Source organism: Myotis brandtii, unplaced genomic scaffold, assembly GCF_000412655.1.
Source record: "Myotis brandtii unplaced genomic scaffold, ASM41265v1 scaffold14, whole genome shotgun sequence".
Lineage (NCBI taxonomy): Eukaryota > Metazoa > Chordata > Mammalia > Chiroptera > Vespertilionidae > Myotis > Myotis brandtii.
In genome coordinates this window covers 1,878,541-1,894,267 of record NW_005354999.1, presented here as the reverse complement: position 1 = coordinate 1,894,267, position 15,727 = coordinate 1,878,541, and the positions used below count along the sequence as shown (strand labels likewise).

General features: G+C 39.2%; 1 protein-coding gene across 1 annotated transcript in view; it reads right to left on the bottom strand.

Moving 5' to 3' along the window:
- ANXA10 (annexin A10) overlaps window positions 1-15,727 on the bottom strand; it is a 44,509-nt gene that overhangs the window by 27,067 nt on the left and 1,715 nt on the right. The window contains exon 2 of the mRNA XM_014535232.1: window positions 11,648-11,742. Within this exon, the coding sequence (XP_014390718.1) occupies window positions 11,648-11,742 (95 nt within the window). The remainder of the gene's footprint in view (window positions 1-11,647; window positions 11,743-15,727) is intronic.

Here is a 15,727-nt window from a genome sequence, read left to right as displayed (position 1 = left end):
GGGGGAGCTCTGCTCAGCCACAAGCCAGGCTGATGGCTGCCAGTACAGCGGTGGTGGTGGGAGCCTCTCCTGCCTCCTCAGCAGCGCTAAGGATGTCCTACTGCAGCTTAGGCCTGCTCCCCGCTGGCAAGTGGACATCCTCCCAGGGCTCCCGGGCTGCCAGAGGGATGTCTGACTGCCTGCTTAGGCCCAATTTCCCAAGGAGCAGGCCTAAGCCAGTAGGTGGTCATACCCCGAGGGGTCCCAGACTGTGAGAGGGTACAAGCCGAGCTGAGGGACCCCCCCCCCCAGTGCACAGATTTTTGTGTACCGGGCCTCTAGTCCTATATAATAAAACCCTAATATTCAAATTGACCAAACAGCAGAACACCCAGTCACTATGACGTGCACTGACCACGAGGGGGCGGACACTCAATGCAGGAGCTGCCCCCTGGTGGTCAGTGCACTCCCACAGGGGGAGCACTGCTCAGCCAGAAGCCAGGCTCACAGCTGGCGAGCACAGCAGTGGTGACAGGAGCCTCTCCCACCTCTGCAGCATTGCTAAGGATATCAGACTGATGGCTTAGGGAGTGGGGAGCGGGCCTAAGGCATCAGTTGGACATCCCCCGAAGGCTCCCATACTGCGAGAGGGCACAGGCTGGGCTGAGGGACCCTCTCCTCCCCTCCCCAGTGCATGAATGTCATGCACCAGGCCTCTAGTATAATATATTAACCCTTAGCTGTTTAATAAAAGTACACAAACCTGTTGACTAACCCAGTGACATTGAAGAATACAAAATATAAAGAAAATACCTTAAAAGCAACCAGAGAATAAAAGGTAACCCAGAAAGGAGCGAAGAGGGAAAAGCATCAAAAGAGATCAGGAAAAAAAAATTGAAATTACATCTGCAAAGTCCTAAGGAAAAATAATTAGAATCTAGCCTCGAATTCTGTAGCAATCTAAACTAATATTTTAAAATGAGGGAAAAAATGAAAATATTCTGAAAGAAAAGACTGAAATAACTTAAATAGTTATTTGTTATTTCTGGGGGGAAAAAAATAACCCTAAATGAATGTCCTTTGGAAAAATGACATTGAACTCAGCAACATAGAGTTGGACATTAGAAGAAAAATGAACAAAGAGGTTGAAAATTATAAATAAAACTAAAGCATTAAACTTATAAAACATCAACATAATGATTATTTTGGGGAGTATAAAACAAGATAGAATAAAATATATTCTATAATAATAATATACTGCCTGGAAAATACCCCTAACTATTATGTTAATGCCAGGCATAAACTTAAGAGGTGTCATTTTGAAGATGGAATAGCAAATGCTACAGAGTCCATTTCAAAGACAAATTTATTTTTAAAACTTCCCATGTGTGAGCGAACACCAAATCAGTCAAAAGGTGCAAACCCAATGGCTGTGGCCAGAAAGAAATGTGGCTCTGGCCACTGAATCATGAGTATACATAGCTGAAATATACAGTGTCTGCAGTGATGAACTTGCCACCTGCTGTGGGACTTTGTGTAGCCCCATATCATCAGAAGATAAATGTTTCTTATTGATGCTGATCCTCTCTTTGCCCTCATGTCTTTTCCTTCCTTCTACACCAACGTCTGCTGGGATCAGGAGAGAAATAATAAGGGGTGGGGCCAAGGTCTTCCTGTCCCATTGTGGACTAAAGTCTCATTCATACTTGTCTGAATACGCTGGGGGGCACTCCGGAGTAGAAGGACTCGAGTTTTTTATGAATGTGTTGGATACAGCCGCCTGATCACCATTCCATGTGGACCCATTGATTGAAGTTGGGGGGTACCCACATTCAAATGATGGGTGTGGGAAAAGTTTGCAGTGGAAGAAAGGAAGCTAAAGGTGCTTGTGATTGGAGCCTTTGGGCTGATTCACTGTACTATTTAATAACTTCTATTGCGGAATATAGTTGGTATTTATGTTTTATTTGTTTCTGCTATGAATGCTTATAAATGCCAAAGGGGATGCTCTTGATAGGAAAAGAGCCACATATAGGGGAATGCTTTCACCTATAGCCACATATAGGAAGGCTCCATAACCCCAGTGATCACTTTCTGTTAAAAGTCTCTGTGACACAGGCTTTGTAGATGAGAACCTCTGGCAAGAGGAGGTAGCCCCCCAGAGGTGCTTGTTGGTGTTGTGAACTTGCTGCCTTCCCTTTCTCATATGACTTCACCTTTGAAAAGCAGCTATTGTTTTGCTACTGATCTCTTACAGAAACCAAATACCTGATCTACGAAGGCTTGTGACTCTTGTGCCTGATAGTCCCATTTTAATGGGACAACTGGGATCCAATGACTAGTGAGGGGGAAGAAATCAACAAGTTTCACTTGTCAGATGGACATGGCACTCTGAAGAGAACAGCTGGCCTGGCCCCAGGAGCATCTTGGCTTTACATGAAAAATGGCAGCTATTATTGTTTTTTTTTTAAAAAAGATTTTAACCCCCACTTTGGGCTTGAAACAAGCTGCTGAATCAATGGAGATGTCAATCAGTTGCCCTAAATGCCTTGACCTGGTTCGCTGAAACCAGATGGTGTCCACTGGGCTGCTGTGGCTGTTCAACTCAGTACCAGCTGTGCAGAACCAAGAATGGATGCTTTTTGTTCTATGGGCAGAAATCAAGGCTGTTCTCATAGTTCTGGCTAGTATTCCCTTGATAAACTTTTTAATCTTTTTACCCAGTCTTGCGCTGTCAGGCCTAAATATCTCTTTGTTTTAACAATTGGAAAAGATTGCATATGAAAAGGGAGTTTCTTTGGGGCTGTGGTCTATGGAAACATACTATAACTGACAGGAACTTTCATGCCATTCTTATAGATGTCCACAATAAGGGCTTATTCCCTGATGATAACAAATGGCACCCAGCTGCCAATCAAGCCTGCAGTGCCCAGATTATACCATTGCTACCTGGATCCATCATCATACTGCTCATTATAACACAAGCATCATTATGATCTGGGCACGTACAAACTCTTCTGTGTGTCTGATGCCAAGGTGACCACTGCTTATGAGCTTTGCAACTCCACTCAAAAGTTGCCTTGCTTGCCCTGGCCGGGTAGCTCGGTTGGTTAGAGCACTGTCCTGTTATTTCAAGGTTGTGGGTTTGATCTCTGGTCAGGGCACATACAAGATTATACCAATGAATGCATAAATAAAGTGGAACAACCAATTGATGTCTCTCTCCCTCTTTCTCTCTCTCTCAAAATCAATTTTTTAAAAAGTTGCCTTGCTTTATTCATGGTGAAGGAAGTCAAAGTTCAGAGGGCATTGCTCCTGCAGAGCCCTTTCAGATGGGCTTCTAGAGCTACTAGTTGACTCAAAACTATGGAGACTTTTTCAAGTTGCAGTGCTGCTAATCCTGTTCAATCAGCTGGCTCTGGACATGCCACTGTGGTCCTTTAAATTAATCTGTGTTGTGTATTTGGCTTTCCAGGCTATTTGCATTCTGACCCTGTATGGTTTTTATTATGAAAACTACTCAACAATAGACATATTCAAGGTATTTGATGAATTTTCCATACTCCCCACCATTCACAGGCTTCTGGTATTGGTGATAATTGGTCAACTCAGAGAGATTTCTGACTCTATCTCTTTTAGCTCCTTCTGATGTTCACAGCTTTGTATGTAGTTTGGTCCTGAATGCAGTTGTCCCTCCTGAATAATGATCATGAGTAAGGTGGATAGTTATTGTGACTTTATATATATATATATATTTGTATAAATATATTTGGTCTTCATCCCAGTTCCTGGAACAGAACTCCTAAAACCTTGTAATTTTCTGAGTGATAGGAATGAGAGCAGCATCTTTTGTTATTTATAAAAAGCCTCTTTCAACTATTCCTAGGTGTATGCTAATGAGGTAACCTTAGAGGAAGGAGCTGGTTGACAGAGTACCCAACCATATGATTATAGGATTGGATCAGGTCATTAAAGATCATTACTCCTGATCTTTAGGGAGGAGAGAAGGGCTGGTGACTGGCTTATTCAATCATGCCTTTGTAATGAAGCCTCACAAGAACCCTAATTAAAGAGGTTTGGGTTGCTGAACACATCAAGGTACTGAGGAGGTACATGCCTAGAGATGATATGAAAACTCTGCACCCTTCCCCATATACTCTGCCCTACCCATCTCTTCCATGTAGTTCTTCTTGAGTCATATCCTCTTTCATAAATCAGTAACTGTAAGCTTAATACTTTACCAAGTTCTGTGAGCCATTCTAGCATATTATCAAACCATGGAGAGGGTTGTGGGAATCCTTGATTTATACTCAGTTAGTCAGAAGTATAGGCAACAGTCTAGGATTTTCGGTTAGCATCTGAAATGGGAGGCAGTCTTGTGAGACTGAGCCTGTAATCTATGGGGTCTTTGGTAACTCTGGGTAGTCAGTATCAGAATTGTTTAATTTGAAGAGAAGAATTACAGACATTCAGTGTTAGAAGTATTGAATTTGTGTAAGTATAGAGAGGAACAGTTTTCCTTTAGTCATGTAGACATATTTTGAAAATTTGGGACTCTACCCTAACCATTCCTGGATGTGATGCCTCTTTCTCTGAAATTGTCAACTTCAGGGTATACTGGTTGGTCTACTCTGTGGGTGGCAGTCTAACCAAAGTAGGCATAGGATTTCAAACAATTTTGGTTTAGCCACCCAGGTTATCTCTGGAGTCTCATAATTCTAGATCATAAAGAAATTGACTACTTGGTTGAATGCATTGACTGTGTGTGGAACATAATGACTTTCTTAAAGTTTTATTAAAATGCCTTTGTCCATTCTGCAACTGCCACTTCCAAAAGAAAGTTCTGAGTGTGAGTTGGAAATAACAGGAGATATGGTGAAGTTACAGCTACTAGAATCCTGGCAATTTTCTAGTGGTAAAGTAGTAACAACAACCTTGGCCCCTGGAGAGAGAATGTTTAATCACACTACTTTGCCCTAGTAGGTATTCAGGGCAGCCTCAATTCACTGGCCAAGATTGTTATGGATGATAGACTTGCCCTGGACTTCCTCTTTGTAGGCCAAGTTAAAGTCTGTGCCATCGCTAATACATCCTGCTGCATCTAGATGAAAACTTCAAACCAAGTGGAAAGGTCATTGTTAAAACTTAAAGAGAAAGTCACTCAGCTTTTCAAGATAGGCCCTGATGATTTATGGGATTTGTTCAGCTCATTGGGTCCAGGCCCCTATAGGGGCATGGTTGGGATCAATACTGCCAATTGACCTCCCCCTGCTTCTTGAAATCTTTTGATAATTAAATGCTGTGTGAGACAAATTGATGGATTTAGTCTCAGCTTTTGTTGGTCAGAATAATAGAAATGGCTTAGGGATTGGTGTACTCAGAAAAAAAGTCAACGGTGAAAGTGGCATAGAAATGAGGGATGATATTACTGGGAGACAATTTTTTTGTAGTTTTCATGTTTCTGAATGTTATACAAGGTGAGCCACTGACAGCCCTTTGTTCTGGATTACCTTTCCAAGGATGTGATGTGATGTGTAGTGAATAGCATCGGAAGATATAGTATTTCCCTGTGCATTCTGCCCATTATAAGTCATTCAAGTTTCTAATCTTACTAGAGGCCCGATGCATGAAATTCATGCAAGGGGCTCGTCCCTCGCAGCCATGGCAGCTTGCCTTGGCCCTCATAGCCCTGGCTTCATCCAGAAGGTCACCCGGGAAGGTCATTCAGCTGTCCGGTCTAATTAGCATATTACGCTTTTATTATTATAGATGGTTTTTCTTCAGCATTGCAACCCACTGCATGTGCAGGTGTTATCTAGTCATCTTTGCTTTGACCCATGGGATTGAGGCTTGGGGAACTGGGGCAAAATTTCTGACATTCTGGCTGCCACTATTACTGTGAATGCTAACCTGTCTTTTTGTTTTTGTCTCAGGAGTCTCCTGGGTTCCCCCAGTATCTGTGTCATATTGAATGGTTCACTTGCTATCTTGTAAACATATTAAAGTCTCACACCCTTCACATTTCTTGATACAAGATAGACAACATAGTGTGAAATGAATCCATATACTGGAAGAAAGTATTTTCAGTCCACATATACAAGACATGACTAATATCCAAATTAGATAAATAACTACAAATTAACAAATAAATTGCAAGCCACTGAACAAAAAATATGCACAAAGAATATAAAGAGAATTCTTAAAAGAAGTAGGAACCAGAATGTAAAAGAAACATATGAAAAGGTGCTCAACATTACATGTTATTAGGGAAAATGCAAGTTAAAACCACAGTGAGAGTCCATTTACATCCACAAGACTGGTCAAAAGCTAAGAAGTTTTATGAGAATTTAAAGGAAATGGGAATCATTATATATTGCATGTGGGAGTTTAAATTTATAGAACTGCTTTAAAGAGTGTTTTGCAGCCTAATGGGGTCTAGCTTTAGCAGTATTGAGTTTTCTTTTTCCCTCCTTTCTTCCCACTCTCCTCCCTCCCTCCAACTTTGAGTTCTTCCCTCCCTCCCTGGCAGAGAATGTACTTGTTATTTCAAAGAGAAATAATTGTTCAGGATGTAACAAGTATTCACAGGGGGCTTTACTACACTTACAAAACTTTGATTCCATAGAAAACATTTTTGGGAAAAAAATTTTTTTTATGGTTAAGTTCCCAATTTCACTAAAAGGAGTATATTTAACCCATGATACATTTGAAAGATAAGGTTGTTGTACCATTTAAATTATTTAATTCATTCTTATAAAACTGATCTGTGACAAACTGTGTAATAAAATTCAGCTTTGAGGATAAACTTATATCTACCCCATCACTTCCAAACTAAAAGTGAGGATAGAGAAGATAAAATACCTACTACTGGTACTAGTGACATGGTAATTCTACCTCTAATGTAGGTAAGTTAACTTTCTAGCCAGCACTTCCTAGGTATGTTGATACTTCAAGATCAGTGGTTTTAACCATGAAAATAAGATGTGAATGGGGGAGGGGTGAGGAGGACAGTTATGAGAACAAGCTGGATTTGAAGAGTGCACTTGAACTCTTCATGCATTCACAACTCGTTATTGAGTAACAACTGTATTAGTCTGCTTGGGCTGCCATAACACAATTCCACAGACTGGGTATTTACTGCAGAATTTTATTTCCTAACAGCCCTAGAGTCTGGAGGTCCAAGTATAAGGTAACAGCAGAGTGGTTCTCTAGTGAGACTTCATTTCCTGGCTTACAACTGGCCACCTTGTTGTGTGCTCACATGGCCTTTCCTCTGTGCTACACCCCTGGTATCTTTTTCTCTTCTTATAAGGACACCCATCCTAATTGGACTAGGGCCTCACCCTTAAGACCTCATTTAACCCTAATCATTCCCTTAAAGACCCTGTCTCCAAACAGTCACATTGCGGGTAGGGCTTCCACACATAAATATTGAGGGACACAATTCAGTCTGCAACACCAGTCATATGCCTGCCACTGTTGTAAAGGCTGGGAACACATTTGTGAACAAGACAAAGGTTCTTCCCCTTGTTGGGCTTGTGTTCTAAAGCAGCGATTCTCAACCTGTGGGTCGCCAACCTGTGGGTTGTGACCCTTTTGGGGGTCAAACGACCCTTTCACAGGGGTCGCCTAAGATAATCGGAAAACACATATATAATTACATATTGTTTTTGTGATTAATCACTATGCTTTAATTATGTTCAGTTTGTAACAATGAAAATACATCCTGCATATCAGATATTTACATTACGATTCATAACAGTAGCAAAATCACAGTTATGAAGTAGCAACGAAAGTAATTTTATGGTTGGGGGTCACCACAACATGAGGAACTGTATTAAAGGGTCGCGGCATTAGGAAGGTTGAGAACCACTGTCGTGGCAAACGAAATATTAATTATAATATGTAAATAAATTACATAATATGTTAGAAGGCAATAACTATTATAGAGAAAAGTGAAAGAGAGGTGGAGTACTAGTGCAGATTTGGGGGTGATTGACAATTTTACATAGAGGAATCAGATTCGGCCCTATTGAGTAGCTGACATTGAGTTAAACCTTGAAGGATATGAGGAAATTAGCAGTGTGGATATCTGCCCTTGTTAGTCCGGTGTTTATTCAGTTGAGAACAGACATTATTGAGAAGCTTTGGTGGACTTGATTAAGAGTCAGATAACCTTGGTGCAAGTTCTAACTTTGTGTGACCTGGGGCAAGTCAGCATCTGCACTAAATTACATAACCAACACCACGGGGTTAATGAATTCCAGATGCCAGGATGTTTCAGCGCGGATCATCCCTGTGTTAAATGAAAACTGGGAAAACAAATTGCTTCAGTGCTGAATTTGAACTCCTGCAGGAATCATTGACAGCCAAGCTTATCAGGGATGGAGAGCCTCTCTCCCCAGACTCAGAGCCTTTCACTGTTCCCTGGCTTTCATTGCACTGCCAATAGGATAGCACTTTCTTTGGTGGGGAAGATCAGAGTGACCTCATTAATGATATTGATAAATATGTCAGTCAGAGGCATTCCAAAGGGCTTTGCTTCGGAGTCTAGGGATCCATTTCTTCTTTGGATGAGGCAAAATTGTTGATGGTATTCAGCAGCTCCACTGATGTTAAATATCAAATCATGAGTATTTAAGGAGCAGGCCTAGAATTACACTTTACTCAGCAGCTAAGGAAATAATTCTGTCAACCCCTGATTATCCATGTTAATAAAAAATAAAACATTAGTGCTTATAATACAGGAAATCTATAAACTCTTGCCATGGAAAGGGAAAGGTAGCAGAAGATACCCCTTGGTGAAGGAAGAAGGAATTCAGAGAGTGAGCAGCAGAGGGTCACGAAGCCCTGATTGCAGTTCAGGTAGATTAACCTGGGAGCAGCTATAGTAGAGAAAAAGGGAAAAGGAAAATTTAAGAAATGTATGAATATTCATTAAAAAGGAATGTTGTTCCTTTTTTTTTAAAGAAAAAAAAGTACATAGGCAGAATATAATTCCTGCTCTTTCCTTGTTCTATAAATGAAGTGCTTCTTCTGTGTCAGACTCTGGGCTGAGCTCTGCAAAAAATAACCCAACCCCTGATTTTCCAGGTGACAGTCTAGTCAGCGAGAATAACAGGAAAACTAAACAACTCAATGTGGCAAGGCCATGGTGGCATAATGCACGGGGACCGCTGGTAGCCCAGCAGGAAGCCCCTATCCAAGAGCAGAGTGAGTGTGCCAGGCAAGGGTGTCCAGAAGCAGCCCAAACCTTCTTGCATGTTATAGGACGAGGTCCAATTAGCTATGCCTTCACACTGTCATTCAACACACATTCATTAAGCAATCTTGGCATGTGACACAAACATTTGTGCTGAACTCCAGGAGCGAATAAGATGCATTCCAGCTTTTGAGGATTTAGCCTCTGATACAGGGAAACAGATATAAAAAGCTCACGAATGTGTCATTGGGTACCAAGGGGAAGCTACGTGAAGGATGCAGTAGCAGCACAGGTCTGTTCCACTCTGGGCAGTTGTGACGTAAGGAAAAGTGTCCAGTGTCTGGGAAGACGAGTAGGTGTGCAGTGTGTGGAGTGGAGAACCAGGCTGTTGAACATATAGTAGATGAAACACCAAGACTAAGGGGATGGAGTGGGAATGGTTAGTTGGTAGAACTACAAGTAGTTTCCATTGACTTCAGTTGAGCTGTGAAGAAAAGGGAGAGGATTGAAGATAGAGAGCAGAAAGTAAGCAAGCAAGGCTTTGTATGGCCTGGACAGGCATTTGGGTTTATTCCATGGACATATGGACATTTGTTAGTGAGAAATAAGGTAAACATTCTGGGATAAAAGCGGGGAAGTATACATTTAGATTTGGAACCATTCTGGCTGCAGTGTGGATAGACCAGAGTGAGAAGGGACTTGGAATAGCAGCCACCAGCTAGGAGTGTCACCATTAGTCTGGGCCTCAGATGTTGAGAGCCTGAACCAAGACTGTATAAGTGAGGGAAAGAGAGACACGTGAGAGGAAAAGTAATTAACAAGACTTTAACTGATTTTATGACAAGGGTCTTTCGGGGGGAAAAGGAGCCAACATGAGTCCCTATCTTCCAGTTAATGCGATTTAGTGTAGCAGCCATGCTTTTACCAGTAAGTGAGGGAAAGAGAGACACGTGAGAGGAAAAGTAATTAACAAGACTTTAACTGATTTTATGACAAGGGTCTTTTGGGGGGAAAGGAGCCAACATGAGTCCCTATCTTCCAGTTAGTGCGATTTAGTGCGATCTTTACCAATGGTATAGATTATTCAGCAAAATAAGTATTTAACAAATTTTGAGACTCTATGTATAGAGTGCAAGTGCTCCACTAGAGTATAAATTGTTTAATAGATTTTACGTTCCTTAAGTACAAGTACCTCATTTCTTAATCACTTTAATCTGTTGTAGTGTAATATTTTAGAGATTGACAAAGCAATGCTTTAACCTAAATTTACCTGATGCATAAAAAGCAAAGATGTAAGTAAGTCTTTTGGTTAAAAAAATTACTGAAGTGACCTCTCTGGTACCGATATGCATATTAAAACAATATTAGATTACTAATGCTTCAATTTTTCTAGTTTTTACATTCTCCTTCAAAAAAAACTAGCACTGGTGTCATAGGAACATAAATTAAAGTAATGGTTTGATACCGATATGCATATTAAAACAATATTAGATTACTAATGTTTCAGTTTTTCTAGTTTTTACATTCTCCTTCAAAAAAAAACTAGCACTGGTGTCATAGGAACATAAGTTAAAGTAATGGTTTGACCTAGATTAAAAAAATAACAACAACATAACTCATTTCCTTCTAAGGCCTAATTCAACTAATTTTACTAGTAGTCATGGCTTTTTGGACTATTAATTTATTCTGAAAAAACAGAGGCTGTCCTTTATTTCATGTATTATAGTTGTTCAAAGACTGATGTTTCAGGATGAAGTAAACTTATATGGACAACTCTATAGAGAAGAATTTTATGATAGTGTTTCATTGATAATGCTCAGTTGACAAAGTAATTGATATTTCAGGCCTTTTGGCCTAAAGAGTTTTTGTTCTGAATGTGTGGTTGAGATGCATAACACAAGAAAGGAATCTTAAATGGCACTTGCTTGAAATTAGAATGTGATTGCTTTAAAATACTATGGAAACTTTTATTGCCTTAAACTATTTTAACTGCCATTCTTTTTAAATGTTCTCTATAACGGCATGCTGTTAAAGGAAAACCTAGTAGATAATTCACTTTGGTTAAGACTTTGGGGAATTGCAGGAAAAGAGCTTACTTTTTGACCTAGTGCTCATTATTAGTTCTTTCTGTGCCTTCCCTAAAGCTTGACATGGGTATTCCCAGTGTGAATTTTTTAGCTAATTGGATCAACCAGTAAGGCTAGAAGAACTTTCACTTTTTTGAAGCTGAAGGAATTTTGAGAAAAGGCTAGTGGAGTCACTGTGAGTGTGAAAATAACTCACACATAGATCCATTTGATGATGTAGCTTTCTAGTATTCCTGGAAGCATGCTAGACATAGGAACTGTTTCGAATGTACAGCACCATCTGAAATCTTTCTTATCTGTGAGACTGAAAAGAAGAACAGTACCTCTTCTCTCAGGTGTTTGCTCTAAAGTTACATCGGTCAAGATGAAGAGACCTTACCCGGCCATACATGTTCTGGTATGCCTCTGCGATCATCAGCCTCTGTGAGTTGCAGCGTTGAGTTAGAATGCTGATCAGCATGCCTTTGTCACAGCCTGGAAAAGAATCATAATTGAAGTTTAGTAAAGTCACTACTCTGGAGTTAAGAAGAATCCGTTATCTAAGGATTAAAACCAATGTGCAAGCTTTATACCTGATGGGTGCTTTAAAGCAGTGAGCAATTTTAACTAAAACGAGAGAGCCCAGAGAAACACTTGATGAAGCCAAGGTTCTTCCTATCTCTTATTTTGGAGCTATTACTACAGATTGTCCATTTTAAAAGATCCAGTGAAAAATACAGGGAAGTGAAAATACAGTCTTTCTTCAACCACCTCCTCTGCCCCACCCAAAAAGGCTTGCCTACATGGGAACAATATCTTTCTTGTTTTACAGTTGGAGAGATATGACTTATAATGAACATACATGAAGACACAAATACATTAAGACAAAAAGAACCTCCAATAGAAGAAAGAGATATAGAGAAGAAAATTATACAAGTACAAGGGGTGTGCACCCTCCTGGGAGATGGTGTGAAACTCTCATGATTTACAGGGAACATGTTCTCTCCTAACAGAGACTCTGTTTTGGGGCTCCGAAGGCCTCTAGCCCTTGTATACCAGCTCATTGAACTGACATCACACCCAAATGCACAACTCGGTTAGATACATTTAGCTGTAATTATAGTCATAGGAAAGTGATCAAGAAGGCCTTTATATTTTCCTCACCTCCACTAAAATTTAGATAGGTTTCTTTCTGACCATAGGCCCTTGATCTCCATTTTCTGAGAGCATTTAATTTGGAAAACGTGCAATTGTAAATTATTTCTTTATCCTTTTCATATGTAAGTCTTCTCCCAACCACTTCCCAGTTTTATAGCCCATAAATGCCTTCCTCAAGGACATGGGAGCCATTCCTTTAAAATATAATCATTAGGAACTATAGAGTCACTATCTCCCCATCTCTAGGAAGGTAGAAACCTAACTTCCATAAGTACCAATTAACAAATACCGATGCCCCAATCACATTGACCAATGCTCCCAAACCCCATTGTCCTCCAGTGCTTTTCCACCAGCTCACCCCAGCCTTAAAAACTCTTCTGTGTTTTGTTTGGAAGAACTTGAGTTCAATCTCTTGCCTCAATTGAAAAAAATCTTGATCCCGACTGCAATAGAATTGAATAAAGTCTTTCTTGCCTGTTTAATTTTTGTGGTACAAATTTTCTTTGGCCAAAGGAGATATTTAATGAAGATGAGAAAAAGAATGAATTGAAAGGCTGGGATGTTAAGTAGATCATCTTTTTGGAAATGAAAGCCATCCTGGATAGCCTCAGGCTCAGGGGAAAGCTGTGGGTCAGGTCCTGACTGTGCAGATGAGAAACAAAAGGAAGAGCAAGGTGTTTTCGGTAGACGAGAGAAAAGCTGAAAGCTGGAAAATGGAGGAAGGGAGACATAGAATCACCTTCAAAGACTGTACTTTATAATTTGTGGGGGAAAAGGCAGCCTCCAGTGAAGAGGCATAGAGCAACTTGGTACCATGCGCTCAAAGTCCTGGACTCAAAGGACCTTAATTCGTTCCATAGGTATCTGTTAGATGTATAATTGGCATTCCAAAGTTAACATGTTTTAAAATAATAAATAGAATAATTTTCAGTTCTTTCCATTGTTATTTTTACTATCATCTCATTTATGTAATTACTATTTTTTTTAAAAAATATATTTTTGAAGAAGAAGAAGGAGGAGAGAGAGAGGGAAAAGAAGAAGAAGAAGAAGAAGAAGAAGAAGAAGAAGAAGAAGAAGAAGAAGAAGAAGAAGAAGAAAGAAGAAGAAGAAGAAAAGAGAAGAGAGAGAAACGTCAATGATGAGAGAGAATTATTGATCAGCTGCCTCCTGCATGCTGCCTACTGGGGATCGAGCCTGCAACCCGGGCATGTGCCCTTGACTGAAATCGAACCTGGGACCCAGGCTGACACTCTATCCATTGAGCCAAACCAGTTAAGCCCCATTTATGTAATTATTAATTGCGTTTTTTTTTGTTGTTGTTCTGTTGAGATTATCCACAATCTACATCTCTGAATTACTCTTTATTTTTTCAAAGTGTTCATACCAATTCTTGCTCATTTATTCTTCCAGAGATATTTCAGGAGAATTTTATTAAAAATGTTTAATTAAAATAACTTTATATTTTATACTCTGGAATCAATTCAGAAGAGTTGTCTTTCTGTCACTAACAAGATATATCTGCCGAATTATTTTTTTTGTTTTTCCTAAAAGATTTAGTAAAGATTTGTATAATTTTTGTAAATGACAAGAAACTTACTTTTGTTAAAATTATTTATTTTTGCCTTTCTATGGATATTTAAAGTTATTTTTATTTTGTTTCTTAACACATCATTGCTTAAATAAAGAAATGTTATTGAATTTTATGTTTATCTTACATTCAGAAAAATCATTCAACTCATTTTTAATAACTTAGTTGATTACCTTGGATTTTGAGATATATATTCTGTAAATAATAATGATTTCTTCCTTAGAATCTTATGTTTTTCTCTTTCTTGCCTTATTGCATTAGGACAAGAATTTCTAAATAATTTTTATTTTCAGCAGAAAAGCCTGGCACAAGGAATCATAGCAAGTTATAGACTTTTATGATGTAGAATTTGTTCCTATTATTTGTGGTAGTTTTCTACAATGTCATGATGAACATCAAATTAGTAAATGCTGAACTATTGCTCCTGGGAAAAATATTGGGTTAGGTTTCTATGACCTTATAGTCACAGCATTTTTGTTAGCAGAAATGCCAATTACATTACATATGCTTGTTCATCAATGTCCTTGTAAAACAGCCCAATCAGCATCAGAAATCTTCTCTTCCACATACACTCTTCCTGCATAAAACTTAGAAGGCATTTTAAATAATACCTTAAGGAGGTATTCTGCAGCTTCCTGCTCTGCAGGGCTTGCCTCATTGAGAGTTTAACAGTTTTTATGCAGTACCATCTTTTGAAAAAAGATGCAAGCCAGCCAGCACTACTTCCAAAAGAAAGCTGAGCATTACCCTTTTTACTATTATTATCAGTTATCATCTCATGAACTCACAAATTTATTTGCTTTTCCATAACTTCCTAGCATGCATATTACTTTAGCATATTCTGGACAGCCTCATGCATAGATCAATAAGTTTTCTCTTTTTTTCTACTATTTCAATAACCAACAAAATGAAAAAGTAGCCCACAGAATGGAAGAAAATATTTGCAAATCATTTATCTAATGAGTTAGTATCTAAAACATATATAAAGCTCTCATATAATTCAGTAGTAAAACCAAATAATTAGATTTAAAATAGGCAAAGGACCTGAATAGACATTTTCCCAAAGAAGACACACAAATGGTCAACAAATACATGAAAAGGTGCTCAAAATCAATTAGGGAAATGCAAATCAAAAGCACGAGATATCACCTCACACTTGTTAGAGTAGCTATTATAAAAAAAGATGAGAGATGTGAAAAGGGAATCCTTGTGTATTGTTGGTGGGAATGTAAATTGGTACAGCTACTATAGAAAACAGTATAAAGGTTTCTTTAAAGTTAAAATGAGAACTACTAAATGATATAGCAATCCTACTTCTGGGTTTTTATCCAAATAAAAAGAAATCACTGTATTGTAGAGATGTTGCACTCCCATGTTCATTGTAGCAATATTCACATTAGCCAACATATGGAAATCACTTAGGTATTCATAAATAGATGAATGGATAAAGAAAATGGGATCTATAATAATAAAAGCTTAATATGCTAATTAGATCAGACGTCCTTCCAGATGACTTTCCGGATGAAGCTGGGGCTGCTGCTGTGAGGGCTGGGACAGCGGCTGGTGCCGGCAACCAGGGCTGCAACCTCGGCCCTTGGAGTCCCTTGCACGAATTTCGTGCATAGGGCCTCTAGTATATACATAAGTACACATACACACAGTGAGGTATTATGCAGTCGTAAAAAAGAAGAAAATCCTGCCATTTGCACAACCTGGATGTATCTTGACAGCATT